The 16,418-nt window shown below is 38.3% G+C and overlaps 1 protein-coding gene across 8 annotated transcripts in view; it reads left to right on the forward strand.

The window, feature by feature from the left end:
- Window positions 1–13,756, forward strand: part of REPS2 (RALBP1 associated Eps domain containing 2) — a 112,606-nt gene extending 98,850 nt beyond the window's left edge. For 7 of the 8 annotated variants that reach the window (XM_014055276.2, XM_087726307.1, XM_014055277.2 and 4 more), the window contains 4 exons: window positions 3,140–3,217; window positions 4,813–4,961; window positions 8,391–8,496; window positions 9,642–13,756. In XM_014055276.2, coding sequence (XP_013910751.2) covers window positions 3,140–3,217; window positions 4,813–4,961; window positions 8,391–8,496; window positions 9,642–9,710 — 402 coding nt within the window. In that variant the 3' untranslated portion in view covers window positions 9,711–13,756. Of the gene's footprint in view, window positions 1–3,139; window positions 3,218–4,812; window positions 4,962–8,390; window positions 8,497–9,641 lie in introns of those variants that run through there. The other variant, XM_087726306.1, reaches the window with a different exon arrangement.
- The last annotated feature ends 2,662 nt before the right edge of the window (window positions 13,757–16,418 follow it).

Consider the following 16,418-nt stretch of genomic DNA (forward strand, 5'->3'; position numbering starts at 1 on the left):
GCTCTAGAAAGAAGCAGATTATCTGGATCAGTGGTAGTTGGGGTTCAGGCCAGAGTACAGAATAGAAATCAAATTGGTTGCTCAGATTACTCTCTTACAGAGAGGCATGGATGGAAGGACCAGAACAGGACTATCCCTGTTCTGATAGGCCTCCTGGCCTTCAGTACTCTCAGCCACATCATCCTTAATTGACTGTATGTCAAGGCCTCTGTATATCCTACATAAATTCTGTCTGTATGATTCAGATGAACACAGAAGTTCTATCAGGACATAGAAAAGGCAGTTATTCTGAGTAGCTGTTTTCCTCTTTTTGAACAGATTAATTTCCAAGGCAGGTACTGTATATCCCCAGTGGCTTTTTGGAGAAGAGTAATTTTGCATTCTCCTTTGATTCAGTGATTACATCACAAAAGAGTCTTAGCTATGTATCACTTTTATAAATCCTAAAACCAGTGACGTGCAGTCAGGGGAGGCAGGGCCTCACCACTGTCATCATGAAAAGAAAAAGACATTTAAAAAGAAAAAGGCTGAGGTAGTTGCTGCCAGAGTCACAGTGGATGACTCTGCTTAGTGCTTAACTGTTTAAAAAAGCCTCTAAAAAAGTGCCCTCTACAGGAGGAGGCGGGAGAAAGAACCACGTGCCTCATTTAGTCTATCTTTATGATCACTCAAGCAGAGTTAAGCAAGGGTTAAAAGCTGAAAAATTCCTTATGTAGATGAGCCACGTGGTTCTCTCGCCTCCTCCTGTAGAGGGCACTTTTTTTAGAGGCTGTTTTAAACAGTTAAGCAGAGTCATTCATTGGGGACTCTGGCAGCAGCTAACCCAGCCTGACCTCAGCAGCTCTTGCCTTTTTCCTTTTACATTTTTACATTTTCATTATGACAGACAAGAGCAGAGTTGAAATCCTCTGTGAAACAGCTGGAAAAAGTATGTGGGTCAGAGGGAGGGGGAGGAATTCAAAATTAATGTAATTTGTAAGTAATTGTATCATGGTAAGTAATTTGTGTGTGGGGGTGTTTTACCCGTCTCTGCTGGTGGGTGGGCTGGCACTTTTTTTATGTTGGACACAGCGGTGCCGGGGCGCCCCTAGTGCCGGGGCAGCAGGGCGACTTTGGTTCCATCCAGCATTGATTCTTTGAAGCTTTCCATAGGTTCTCTCTGCTTTTAAAGTCTTCCGTTGGTCTAAGGAAGTTTTTCCTCTCTGGCGGACACAGCGCTGGGGTGTCCAAAAGCCTCTATGGTGGACACAGCACCAGGACTTTTGGATGTCCAAAAGCCCCGGCGCTGTGTCCACCATTAGAGGTGGGACGCGTCCTGCCTCTATGGTGGACATAGCGCCTGAGCGGCCAAAAGCCTTTTCCTTGAAAGCGGCTTTTGGCCGCTGTCAAGAAAGAGGCTTTTGGCCGCTCCGTCGCTATGTCCGACATTAGAGGCACTATGTCCAACATTAGAGGCGGGATGCATTCCGCCTCTATGGTGGACATAGAGCCGGAGCGGCCAAAAGCCTCTTTCTTGAAAGCGGCTTTTGGCCGCTGTCAAGAAAGAGGCTTTTGGCCGCTCCGGTGCTATGTCTGCCATTAGAGGCGGGACGCGTCCCGTCTCTATGGCGGACATAGCGCTGGAGCGGCGAAAAGCCTCTTTCTTGACAGCGGCCAAAAGCCGCTTTCTTTCTTTTTGCCTCACCAGCCATAAACCTCACTGCACGTCACTGCCTAAAACTATATTTAACATGCATTCATTTGTTTGCCCTATGTCTTCTTGACTTACCATATGTTCTTCTAAGGACACACTTCCTTTGTATTCAATTTTTATATTTCTCCTAATATATCCAACTTTCATTTTCATACAACAGAAGTCTCACAATACAGGATAAATTGCCCACTACTATTCTTCCAGCATTTTCCCACGTATTAAAATGCATTATATTAAGATGCACACATTTCTCTACGTGGTCTGGTTTTTCTAAATTAAAAGATAAAAATGAAAAATAAAATACTCAGTTTGGAAAGTTTAGAAAATCAGATGTGTAGTATTGCTGCTGTCTTATACATGGAACGTAATATAACGTCTGATGGTTATATTATTCAAGTGTTCAAATTCTTTTTAATTGAAAATGAAGTTATCCTCCAACACCTTGTTCACTACATGTAAGGCATGTGTATTGAAAGTTTTATACACTAAAAACTTTATTACAAGGGGATATCAGAAAACATATTTATTCATTCATTTTCTGTAGCTTCTAGACTACTCCAGCCCTTTGACACTGAGTACCTCAACATGTAATTGGAATTAAAACCATTATGGAAATATCAGTAACTTTTTAGAAGATAACTTACAAGGCCAAAGAAGTTGCATACACAGAAAAAGAAAAGGGGTAATAGTTCTGTAGCTACAAAATGTTAACTTTGTATTCTCAGCCAGACTTTGAAGGTAAAAACAAGCAAAAACCCTGGAAAAGTTTAGTTTTATATCCATTTATCCAATTTCTTCATTTTACATTTCTTTTCTTTTGAACCAAATTGATTTGTTAGCATACACTGAAGCTAGGAGTTTGGTCAACCAAACTCTGCATTGTGATGTCGAAGAAGCTTTAAAATTGTTGTAACAGTTTGAAGAAGGATACATCACTTATTGTAACGTGCTTTGTGAAGTATCATTTTCACAAACTTTGCACATCCCCAATAACTAACATGTCCCAAGATGCTAACTCAAATAGAGTTCTACTTCTCCTCTGTATAGAACTGTAGTCTTCTGATGATTCAGATAAATGCAATGCATTTAGAAAGAATAAAAGATAACACTAAATAAACTATTGTCTTATTCTAAGCATTATCTTAACAGTAAATGTTTCTTTGGAGAGATTTTTGTTTTGTTTTTACCTTTTACAACATTTTCCAAAAGAAAACAAAAACACTGGGAATTTTGTTTCTGAACCATTCTGGCTTTTTCCCCCAAAGATTTACATCTAAGTCCCATCTCTCATTTCTATGAAGGTCTTCCCAAGTATCCACTGGAGATCAATTGCAGAAAGCTAAATTCTTAATGGAAGTAAATGTTTGCATTTCAATATACACTTCCAGACAGTACAACAGTGCAGTAAATATTTTTGATATTACAGAAGTTTTCACATTGTTACAGATAGAACAAGACTCTGAAATAAACTCACATTTGCCAGTGAACATGTCCCCATTACAAGAAAGCAGCCCAGCAAAAAAGGTAAGGACGTATCATGTAATCTTCAGTAGTAAGTCATTTCAGATCTATAAAATTAATTATATACTGCCATATATACTTATTTTTAAGAATTACATTGTTCAGTAGGGCATAAGTAACTTCAGCATTGTTCTTTATTGTTTTTTGCTCAAATCTTGTTTTTATTACCCATTTTTTATGCCATTTTAGTATCTAATAAAATTTGTTATCGTCATTGTGCTTTTATGGAACAAAGAAAATATTAAAGCTAAGTAAACCACTCATTTTAATCTTGGTCTCTGAAAAAAATTGAGAAAATATAAAACTGTCTTTTAAAATGGCGAATGAACAAAAGCTGATCAACAGATTTATTAGTTTTTTGGGGGGGAACCCTGTTTTTATTATTTTTATAAATAGCTGAAGGCAGTGGACATACATGTGAGCATCTGAAAATCTATCAAGAGTTTTTAATCCAAGGAAAGATTATCTCAGTATCAGGCCTAAAGCAAAGAAATATACCCATTTTAAATAAAGATTCTATAACAATATCCTATTGCCATTGAATAGGCAATCTGGTGGAAAAAATCAGACTTTCTCATAATGGATTTCCAAAGTAAGAATTTTTTCCAAAAATTTCATAATAATAAATTTATGAAGTTATATAGTTAGGAATTTTGAGCTGAGATGTATTTTTTAGTTCAGTTGATTAATGCTGTGACAATATTTCTAGCACAACTCATGTTGCATTTACAAAGATGTATATATGAATGAATCCAGTGCTAGAAAATTGTAGTATCCCTGGCAGAATGATACCTGAATTGGAATCAACAGGTTGGCAGCAAATGCAGATATATGCCCTGAACACGTACAATTCTACAAGATGGCACAATATTTCTTTTTTAGTAGTAGTTTTGTTAACATTAGCAATGTATAGACCTGACATTTTATAGATGTTTTCAGCTATAATTAACTTTCAGGCTAAAATAATTCATCCTACAAAGTTGTTTTTTTCTAGAGCGATGGTATTGTGTTGTGTTGTGTTGTACTATATTTGTATTGAAATACTGTATATTCCCTAACCTATATTCCATAGTATCTTCTGCTTCATATTTCAAGTAACATTCTTTTAAATGTTCACTTTTAGTCTAATTTTTCATTTAATAGTTGAAATATTGCTTCAGTCCAAAACAAAGAGTTGCAGAAATTTCTCTGTATTGTGCCAGTGTCAAAGTTTATTGCTGACGTTAACAAAGATTTGGGCCTGAGAACACATCAGTAAAGCATATGATGCATTGGCTGGTAATAAGGTAGACAATTTGGAAACTGCAGAGCACTATGAAAAAAATTACTGAGCCACTAAGCAAGAAAGTTTGGGGAATTTTGGTTTGGAGTTTAATAGTCATTTTTAGGCTTATTAAAAGATACAGTATATTCCATTATTCAAAATCAATGATACAGTAAACAGTACTGGAAAATTTTAGCTTTTATGATATTTGTAGATCTCTTGTTTATTTTATTGTTTTATCTCTTTTTTATTTCTTGTCTTCACAAGTTTCCATATTTTCTTTGAAATGTCTAATAAAAAATAGTTTTTAAAAGATTTTTTTTTAATTTCATAGGACCTTGTACTTACTCAGCTACCATCAAAGCCAATTCACAGAAAATTCCAACCTGAAAGCCACTTGCTAGAGAACCAGGAAGTTTCTCCAACGAAAAGTGCCACTGCCTCTTCCTTACCTACCATCAAACCTCATCATGCATTTCCAAAGTAAAAGGGCCGATTTATGCTACATGAGAAACTGGGAGAGGTGTGGGTTTTGTGACAACATAGAGAGGCTTAGATTTCCCTCGTAGGTAATATGGTATAAAATGCAAGTCAACAACTTTGAAAATATCTCTTCTTAGGGACAATACAGAACAAAGATACAGTTTGTGCAATTCATTTCTTCTTATTAGTTTGGGGAATGCAAATCCACTATCACAATGTCTGTGCTAAAATATTACCCTCTGGACTATGTAGAGAACTCTCTAGAGAACAGTTAATCCATGGTTCAGTTGTGGGTGGAGAACACTGACATTTTGCAAGAGCCTGAAAATTGTATATCCCTTCCAGGACTCTAATTCGGTTAACAGATGAGGTTAGCAACTATATGTGCTGTAGCACTGATGTGCACAGAAGCATTTTGTAGTATTTGAATCTGTTCATCATCAATTCTTGCTTTCCTCCAAATATTCTAAGACACAAGGAGCTACTGTAAATCATACCCTTTTAAGGCATATGTAATGGGTGGGGAGGGGTGAACAATGTGGAAGTTTGAAGTCTCCTTAGAATTGTGATCTGCAAGCAGTATTCTTATTTGAGCCTCACTTATAAGGAGGTGTTTCCTAGTGGCATAATATATTAGAAGGAAATGCTTGAATTAAAATAAACATATTTGTTTTCCACAGTTAGAATGCTGAGAGATGGGGAAGAAGTCAGTTGAAGAGACTATAAATTTTTCAGGAAAAGGCACTGGGAGATTCAAGAGCTCAAACTATCAACTCTGTTTTAGAAAGACAGAGCAAGTCAAAGATTTATTTTCACATAAGCTTTGTGTGTTTGCAAAATAAAGTATCTGCCTTAGCTCATGTGATCAACATCTCATTGAGAACTGTAAAATACCTCTTAGAAATAAAGTTGGCTTTTTTCATCATTATATCAGTTTTCTTTATAAATAAAATTGTAAACATTTTTCTTTTTAAAAGTGGAATAGAAAGGCATAACAATCCAGAGGATCATCTGCCAAAAAAAAATCTGTTTTAGTTTGTGGCATCATAATTTAGGACTGATTTATATGTTATTAAGATGTAGCAAATGTAATAGTACATGTAACAAAAGATAGTAGCCCTACTTCTTTGTAATATATAAACTACTTGAGTTGGAAGAAAACTAACCAAGTATTATTTAATAAAGGAAAACAGCAAATAAGTGTTTTATAATATATTATAATATATATACTGGGGAGGATATTTGCATTTAAAACAGGTGTTGTCCAGAGCGAGTACCCCTTAATAAATATAAGACCTAGCTATTGCATAGTCATGTATTCATGCACTCATTCAGTTTCTATAACCACAAATCTCAGTCAGTGACTGATTTAGAAAAATATAATGCACTTGACCATGAGAGAACCAATTTGATGTAGTTCTTAAAGTGCTGGGCTAGAAACTTGGAAATTATGAGTTCTATTCCTCCTTTGGCATGTAAACTCACGGGGTGACTTGGGGCCAAGTTCTGACTTGGGACTCTTTCTTAGTCAATTCCTGTTACAGGATATTGTTGGGGAAAATAGAAGGTGATAGCATTATACCTTGAATCAGTGACGTGCAGTGAGGTTTATGGCTGGTGAGGCAAGCGGGCAAAAGCCGTCATCCCGCCCCAGCGCTATGTCCAAAATAGAGGCAGGACACCTCTATGTCGGACATAGCGGCAGGGCGGGTTTTGCCTCTAGCGCCAGGGCGGCTTTTGCCTGCTTTCAAGAAAGCTTTCTTGAAAGCGGGCAAAAGCCGCCCTGCCACCCCAGCGCTATGTCTGCCATAGAGGCGGGACACCTCTATGTCGGATATAGTGGCGCTATGCAAAAGCCGCCCTGCCGCCCCGGCGCTAGAGGCAAAAGCCTCCCTGCCGCTACAGCCTCTATGGCGGACACAGTGCCAGGGCGTCCAAAAGCCTCGGCACTGTGTCTGACATAGAGGCGTCCCACTATGTCCAAAAGCATAGGCACTATGTCCGACATAAAAAAAGTGCTAGCCCGCGCCCCAGCAGAGATGGGTAAAACACACACAAACAAACAAACATACACAAATTACTTACAATAATACAATTACTTACAAATTACATTAATTTTGAATTCCTCCCCCTCCTTCCGACCCACATATCTTTTCCAGCTGTTTCACAGAGGATTTCAACTCTGCTTTTGTCTGCTATGATGAAAATGTCAAAATGTAAAAGGAAAAAGGCAAGAGCTGCGGAGGTCAGGCTGGGTTAGCTGCTGCCAGAGTCCCCAATGGATGACTCTGCTTAACTGTTTAAAACAGCCTCTAAAAAACCACCCTCCACAGGAGGAGGCAAGAGAACCAAGTGCCTCATTTACATAAGGAATTTTTTGGCTTTTAACCCTTGCTTAACTCTGCTCGAGTGATCATAAAGATAGACTAAATGAGGCATGTGGTTCTTTCTCCCGCCTCTTCCTCTGTAGGGCACTTTTTAGAGGCTTTTTTAAACAGTTAAGCACTAAGCAGAGTCATCCACTGTGACTCTGGCAGCAACTACCTCAGCCTTTTTCTTTTTAAATGTTTTTTTCTTTTCATGATGACAGTGGTGAGGCCCTGCCTCCCCTGACTGCACGTCACTGCCTTGAATTATACAAGATAATACTGGGATATAAATCAAATAATTTCCCTGTGGCATATCCCCCTTAGGCAGAATTGATCCCATCCCTGTCAACTTTCCAGATGTTCCTTAAAACCTAGTTGTATATAGGCCTTAGGATCTCAAGAGAATGGAGATCTGATGAGATGGCTCTATTGGTTGTAATCTAATGTCTTCTCTTAGCCTTTTCATAATAATATTAAATTTTGTTTTTCCTAAATGTTTTTTTAATTGTTTTTATTGGTTGCTTGTATGCCACACAGAGTAATTTCCTCATGAAATAGGTGACCATATAATGAAAGGGCAATTAGTTCAATACATCACCATTTTGGATTAGAGATCCCTCCTTGTGGATTTATCCGAAGCTAGATGATATATTTATGGAAATAGTCTTTTCTAACATCTGGAATTGGAAAAAGGTTTATGTTAGAATGTTGCAGAACACAATTTATGATAAGATTGCTTATGTCAGTTCAGAAAGATCTGAATAAGAGTTTGGGATATTTGCGGGCCTAAATTGTTCTTATAAATAAAGTTTATTCTAAAGGCTATTCAATAGTAAAGAAGAAAACACAGAGGATAATTCTATAGGGAAATTAGATATCAGGTTGGAGACCATAGCAATAGTTTACTTATACTGTACTGACTTTCTACGCGAATTACATGTTTTAAAAATGCACACCCCAACGTTTTCCCTTGATTTTAATTTAAACCCATCATGTCCTCTTTGTCTATCATCCAGATTGTCCTACTAATTAAAATAGGGGTTGTCTTTATCTCTGGCAGACAGTCTTTAAAACAGAAGAAAGCTATTCAGACTGCTATTCGTGAAAACAAAGAAGCTAATGCAGTGCTAGTTCGGTTGAACAGCGAACTCCAGCAACAACTGAAGGTAAGGAATGCTCATGTTTCTCTTTTTGCACTTGTACATGAAGAAAATGTAAGCTTTAGTATAAAATATAAATGTTCTTGAAATAGAAGAATGGGTCGCTGAGAACTGGAGTGAAAAGGAAACTTCCATGAATTAAATAAATTTAAATAAATTTATGGAAGTGATAAATGTGAATTTCCTCATACCATTTTCTACAGTGACAGAAGCTACCCTCTCCCCTCATGCCCCTGTATGAATGAATATTATATGTAATCATATTAGCACTTAAAAAAATAAAACTCTGTGGTCATGGGATTAGGAAATGTCCTTTTTGCAGATACAATCCTATTATTCAAAATGGATTTGAAGTAGAAAGTAAAACACGTCTTCTTTCTAGTTAACTACTCTTTTTGAGCCAAAAGATACTTTGCTTCAGTGATAATTTGGGTTTTGATATTTAACATACAGTAGAATATATTATAGTACATAAGATGCTCTTCAGAATTTCTTCTTAATTGCAAATAAATCAGTTTCTGACAAATAAGACAGCAGAAGAACTAAATTATAAATAAAATTGAAACAACTGTTTTCTGAAATAGAATTTATTTACTGCCTACATCTATGGAAAAAATATGTGACATTATTAACGTTAATCTTCTTTCCAGTGGTACTTCTTATCAAGTGATTGACATGGGTTATTGACTGAATTTCTTTCATATTTTTTGACCAAGTTGAGTTAATTCCTCAATGGTCCCTAAAACTCTTTATCAATGAATGCATTCACCTGATCAGTATTACAGTAGAGTTCAAAATAGGGCTAAATAGATCAAAAGTCCATAGGTTAGCTTTCAGAAACGTAAAGCATATTTTGGGGGAGGAATTTGTATCTTAATACATAGTATTTAAACTTCTTGAGGAATCACAATGTAAACTAAACTAAAAAAATTAGGGCAATGATGGTGGAACATTGAAATTACCAAGCTATCCAACATTTGAGTGTCTGTTTATTTTGTTATTGCTATAGTTTATTGAAAGGACACATAGTGAAACTCAGAAACTGCAAAAGTAGAGTTCATAAGTCTGCATTTTAAAACAAAATTATTTTTATATATGCATATTTCTACCAAGTTGCTCTCTAATTATTTCATATCATTTATTCTATCTAGGAAGTTCACAAGGAACGAATTGCACTGGAAACTCAATTGGAGCAACACCGACCTGTAACTGTCTTATGAACATTATTTTTACACACAGTTTGTTCTATGAAACATGGCACTTTGTATAATACGTTGGCATTTTTTTTTCTAACAAGGCAGTTTCATCTGAAATAGTTGCCAGATATCTTTACATTTCTTGTACCAGTTACCTTGTTGGCAAGAAGATGCACACCATCCAAATGACAACCATAGTACCTAAACTATTTTTCCACTAATCTAGCCAACCCTTTCTTTCCAAAGGACAGGAGAAGGACATTTATATTGTGTATGTATGTATCCAAGAAATTATATTTTGCTTAACACTGTCTCATATTTTAACTATTATTTCCATATGCTTTTTATGAGCATTTATAGCACATTGTATTTATCATGTATAATATCTTCCTAGTTTCTCCCCCCACCGCCCCTTGTTTTATTATCACTAATCACCTTTGGTAGAAAGCACAAATTTGTTGTATTGATAAAATATATCCACACTCTTCTCTCTACAACTTACCACTGCATATCAATTCCTTGCCTATTCCTAAAAGTTGACATACTGTCATTGTTCCATATTTCTGCTGCAGTTTGAAGGAAGCAATGTACAGTGGCCTGCAGCCATAGTTTAATACACTGTGTGCACAATTATTAGGCAAGTTGTATTTTGGGGTATTTATTTCATTATTGAACAACTATAGTGCTCTCAATCAATGTAAAATGTTAATAAACCTCAAACCTGAATATTTAAGAAAGTAAAAAAGAGGTTTTGGAGAATACCTTGTGTGCACAATTATTGGGCAACTATTAGTGTGCAGAATTATTATGCAACTAAATGAAAAATGAAAATTTGCCCATCTTGTTTGTTTGCATCTGTGAATAATAAACAAACAACTCAAAATGTACAAATAAATATTTTTGACATTGCAAAAATTAAAAATTAGTGATCAGTATAGCCACCCTTCTATTCAATAATGGTCATAAGCCTTCCATTCATAGAGTCTGTCAGTTTCTCGATCTGTTGACAATCAATTTTTTGTGCAGGAACCACCACACCTTCCCAGACACTGTTCAGAGAGGTGTACTGTTTTCCTTCACCGTAAATCTCCCATTGAAGAAGGGCCCATAAGTTCTCAACAGGGTTTAGATCAGGTGAGGAAGGAGGCCATGTCATTATTCTTTCATCTTTAGCTGTTCAGCCCCAAAAGATCCAACTACCTCATCTTTAACAACACCAGCCCATAACAATACCTCCATTTTGCTGGCATCTGAATCGAAGTGGAGCTCTGTGTTACTGATCCAGCCACTGGCCCATCGATCTTGTCAAGTGTCACTCTCATCAGTCCATAAAACCTTTGAAAAATATGTCTTTAGATATTTCTTCACCCTGTCTTGCCATTTCAACTTATGTGTCTTGTTCAGTGGTGGCTATGTCTTAGCCTTCCTTACTTTGGCCATGTCTCTGAGCACTGAACACCTTGCACTTCTGCCCACTCCAGGTAGGTTGCAGTTCTGGAATATGACAGCACTGAAGGATAATGGGTTCCTGGTAGCTTCACATTTGATTATTCTCAAATCTTTGGCAGTTAATAGGTGTATTTTTTTCTCAAAACATTTCTTGCGACTCTTGGCTATTTGCAACAAAACGTTTGTCGGTTTTGAAGATCATACCCCAATATCTTAGCAATTTCAAGAGTGCTACATCCCTCTGAAAGACTTTTTACAATTTTTGACTTTTCAGAATCAGTTAAATCTCTTTTTTGGCCCATTTTGCCTGAGGAAAAGAAGCTGCCTAATAATTATGCACATGATATAGGGTGTTGATCTCCTTAGGCCACACCCTCCCTCATTACACAAATACACATCACCTGATAAGCTTACATCCACTAAGCATTCACGTTTATACAGCTTGGAGGTGGAAAATATGTGCATGAAAATGATGATATGGTGAAAATACTCACTTGCCTAATAACTCTGCACCCACTGTATAGCTCTAGTTTTTTAATGGATGGCATACTATGAAGTTATTTATTTATTTGTTTATTTATTCACAACTGTGTGCTAGGAAACTACTAGGCATTCTTGTTGATTAGTTAAGTCAGCCCAGTAGAGTTAGTACTAGTTCATCACATCAGTTCCAATTATAAATTGGGCATTTTGCTACTTAAATTTCAGGAAATTATTTACAAAAATAGCAACACTGAAAGATTTAGTGTAGTGCTTTTGCTTACAAAAATATTTACATATTACCCACAGATTATAATAATCATTATTTAAAGGTTAACATATATCTCATTTAAAGCAGAGCATCTTTGTGTCTAGAATTGTTTGTGTTTAATTGTTGAAGTTATTACCAGTTCACAAGTCATTTCCCCTCCTTTGGGATTAATATTTTATTAATATGATGCTTCTGTTGTTACATATCAATTCCACTTAGTGTTCTGAATCCCCCCAAAATTCCCTCGTGCCAAATGAGAAATATGGTGCATGTACATGTGACACATTATCTGGCTTGCATTAAAATATTTGGTACTCCTTGATTTGCATGCTGAGATTACCACGTCCACAGAGAAAGTGATCCCTTAGGGAAAGAGGCAGCTGGGAAAGCTTTATTTAATAATCTGCATTTAAATTTTCATTTTTCTTGCAAATCATTGTACATTACTGAAAACAAGCTCATGACTTAGAACGCCTGTAAAGGAGATTAACCAATTCACAGGAATAGATATGTCACTAATAGTGACCATACTGTCTCATTAGAACTTTAGTATTCAAGGCAGCAGGCCACAGTGCATCAGTTCCTTGGGTTGAGAAGGACAACAGGATAAGGTTGCTTTTGCTCACAAAAAGCAGCTATCTGGCTACTATTAAAATGCATGTGAGATTACATGGTCAGTGGATCCGAAACAGACGGGTTCATTTTATAGCCCATATTATTCATTTCTATAATCCAAGTCCTATTAACTTGTAAAGCCAGCATAGAATTCAACATCATAAAATCCTACCCATTTCCATTAAACCAATCAGGATTTGCTCTCTCTTGTTTTCATGTTAACTCCATTGAAGGTATAACAGTGCCACTCTTTCTAATTAATTAAAATATTAGATCTGAGAAGCCTGTCCTGAGAGTTTTATAATTATAGTTCTTGAAAAATAAGGCTGTGTGATTAATCACTTCTTCAAGAAAATCTATCATTGGGTGAATTAGCTGATTACCAAGGCCAAGCACTAGAGAGTCTGCACTGAAGCTCTCTCTTAAGAAGGGTCAGGCTCTGTCAACCAGAATAGCAAGATAATTGCAAGTTATCCAAGCCCAAAGTAAGGTATATTAAATTTGAATGCCCCATATTTTGCAAGTATATGGTTTACAATCAGAAATTAAAAATCATTTGTATCATTGCCATTGGCTCCTTAAGAGAAGACAAAAGGCATAAAAATAGAAAGGATGTTCATTAGAATATCATCTAAGTATACTAAGACCCTTTTGTTACAGATGTTCATGCAACACTTCATTGATCAATTGCATGAAAACAACAGGTGTCCAAACTGAAGCACTCAGAACTGGAAACAGCCCAAAGGGCACTTAGAGGCAATTTTCCATTCATTTTAATGCAAACCCTGTAGTAAGCTTCTCTCAAGTCCAATTTAGTAAAAATTCTCCCTTTGGGAGAATGCACCAAAATATCTTTCATCAGAGCCAACAGATAAACATTCTCCACACACACATCGTTTAACCCCTTGTAATCCACAAAGATGAAGACTTCCATCCTTTTTCTCCCAAAATAACACTGGAGTGGACACTCACAGTCTGGCTGGTTGGATGAATCCCCTTTTCAAATTTTTGTCAATGAAGGTGCTGAGCTCATCTAATTCATGTGGAATCATCAAATAGATTTTTGGCTTGGGGCATTTCACTCCGGGGATAATTTCTATGCTGCAGTCCAAGGGGCAATGGAATGGGAGTGCATCGAAGACCCGCTCACTGAATGCCTCCCTAGAATAGAATAGAACAGAATAGAATAGAATAACAGTTGGAAGGAACTTTGGAGGTCTTCTAGTCCAAACCCCTGCTTAGGCAAGAAACCCTACACCACAGCATTCCTTTGGGTTTTCCGCCTCTCTCTTTGTCTGCTCCTCCATGGCAGCACCCAATTCCCTTGTCATTTTGGCTTTTTTTTTTTTTTTTTGGCCTCTAGCAAGGGATTTCCCTTCCTTGTCCCTGCTGGCTGAAGTCAGATTTTTAGGAGCCCTCTTCTACAAATCAAAGTGGGTTCCACTTGTGGAGTCAGGTCAGTCCAAGTAAGAGGGGTCTCTCCATCCCAGGTGCTACTATTCAACTCAGAAGCTCGTTGAGGTTCCCCACCCTCATTTCCAGAGATTCCATTATGAAATGAGCTGGGGGGATGCCACTGACCTACCCAATTGGCAGAAGGCTACAAATACCTCATAACCTCATAACACCTGAGATGGTTATGTGGATCACATGTTGATTTACCAGGGGGTCATTGTCACAGTTGGATTCACAGTGGGGTCAGAGCTCCCAACCCCTCCAGGCCAGGAGGAGAGAATTCGACAACCTCCATCTCCTTCGGGGCTATTTAGCCCTAGAAAGCCTCGGTGGTGGCTTCTCAGCCTTCCTACTCCCAGTGCTGCAGGTTTGTGGTTAAGTCCCAGAGCAAAGTGATGACGCACACACCACCAGCAGCTTCTGGCTGCGAGTAGTCCAGCACAATGCTGTGAGCACAATTACTGCAAAACAAGTAATCCAGCAGGGCAGGGGAATAAGTCGATTAGTCTAGGAAGCTAAGGAACAAGGCAGTTAATCCAGAAAGCAAAAAGTCCAGGAAACATCCAACGTCAGCAATGGCACACAACCCTCCAGGAATTCAGCATTTGTTCCCAATAAATGCCCCTCCCCACAGCATATTAAGTCTCAGTCCCCAGGTGTGCCTTATGGGAAGGGGTAGGGTGCTCTCCTGAGTAGGTGGGTCAGCCTGTGCTGTTCTTGCCTTTTCTCCACTCTGTGCTCAAGGATCAGGAGAGGGTGGTCCTTGCTCATCGCCTGAGCTCTGTCTCACGTTCACTGCTTAGCCTCTCTTGGTCATCCTGTCCCCATTCTTCCCTGCCTACAAGCCATCCCAATCCTGAAAGGCCCTGGCCTGATTCAGCCTGGTCCTCCCCATATTCCTCCAAAGCCACCCCCTTGATTTCTGTCAGCTGCAGTTCTGGCTCATCTTCCTCCACAGATTCAGACTCCAATTGCGGCATGACACAGCCATTCCTCCTCATTTTGAGTGTGGTGTAGTCTTGGGGGTGGGGAGACTTGCTCCTAAGGCTCCAGACTTCCCAGTCACTCCTATGAGTTGAAATTGAATGCTTGGTTCCCATGGTAGACTATAGTCTCTGGGTTGACTGATAAAGGAGATCTTGCCTAATGCAGACTTTGCACAAGTCTGCCTCCATTCAAATTCTAAGAAAGAAAAACCCTAACTCCATTGATTTAGAAAAGAGGTACTTTTTCTAATAGCAGCAAAAGCAAGGCAAGATCTGGGAAAAAATCCGTGTGAAAGTTATATACTGAAAGTCACCCCCAAATCCTCCCCCCAGGGTTCAGCATTGAAAGATCAATCAGCGTTCAATATAACAACATATGGAAAGCTCCGCTGCAATTTTGTGTCTCTGGAGTCCCAGGACAGTTGGCTTTGGAAAAGCCCAAACAACTGCATATAGCAGCCTCACAGTTCATGAGTGCAAACCCCCCTTCCAATTCTCACCAGAACTTTTCACACCACCTCTCTTCCCCATCCTAAATGCCAGACTGCCCCCCCCCCTCCTCACAGTTTCTATGGCAGCTGAGAGCAAGCAAGCTGCAAACCGCATGTTAGAGATCTGTCTGACAGCACCTTTGGGATCACTGAGACATACTTTTGCTTAATTATCTGGGAAGTTTTTCAACTGGAGGAAGTCCTCTGGGCTGTGAGTTATGTCATGTGTTTTATACCTGTATTCCTGGATGGTGTGATGAATCCTTTGCATGAAGGGAAGATTTCACCTACATTATAAGAGGAGATGGTCATAATTGGATACCTCAGTATTAGACAAGTTTTGTTAGTCTCCAACTTTCACTTTCTAGGGGAAAGATTGTTGAAAGGTTGATTGGTTCTGAGATTGAAAGGGCCTTGAAGAAAGTGAGATATCTAGGCCCATTTCAGTCTGGTTTCAGGCTAGGTTATAGCACTGAAACAGCATTGTATATGCTTGTGGGTTATTTCCACAAAGCTTGGGATGGGTTTGACGCATCAGTTTCTTGTCCACTTGTGTCTCTTGGTGGTGGTAGAAACCAATGATCATGGTATATTTCTGAATTCATTTAGGACATTGAGAATGGTAGGCAGAGTTTTGTGGAAAAACTCTTTCCAAGGCTGTTTCTAGCTGGTGATGGTAATGGGGTAGGCATCTAATTCTAGACCTGTGGTTATATACCTCAGTGTTTGATTTTTTCCACTCCTAAAGCTACAGCTTGAAGTCATCTGTCATGATGAGTATACTAAAGATACCTACTTTTACATCTCCCCGCTTAGCTGTACACGTGGAGATGCTGACTGGGCGCTGCAACTGTCTATGAACAGATCAATGAACAGATTGTGACTCAACTCTTAACAAGGCAAAACCGTGTTCCAGGTTTTCAGAATCCCTAGTTCTAGAGCTGTGACAGTATTTCTAGTTGCGGTACTACTACTCCAGACACAC

Source organism: Thamnophis sirtalis, unplaced genomic scaffold (assembly GCF_051295495.1).
Source record: "Thamnophis sirtalis isolate CommonGarterSnake01/CBP01778 unplaced genomic scaffold, rThaSir2_p1.2 scaffold_12, whole genome shotgun sequence".
Classification (NCBI taxonomy): Eukaryota; Metazoa; Chordata; class Lepidosauria; order Squamata; family Natricidae; genus Thamnophis; species Thamnophis sirtalis.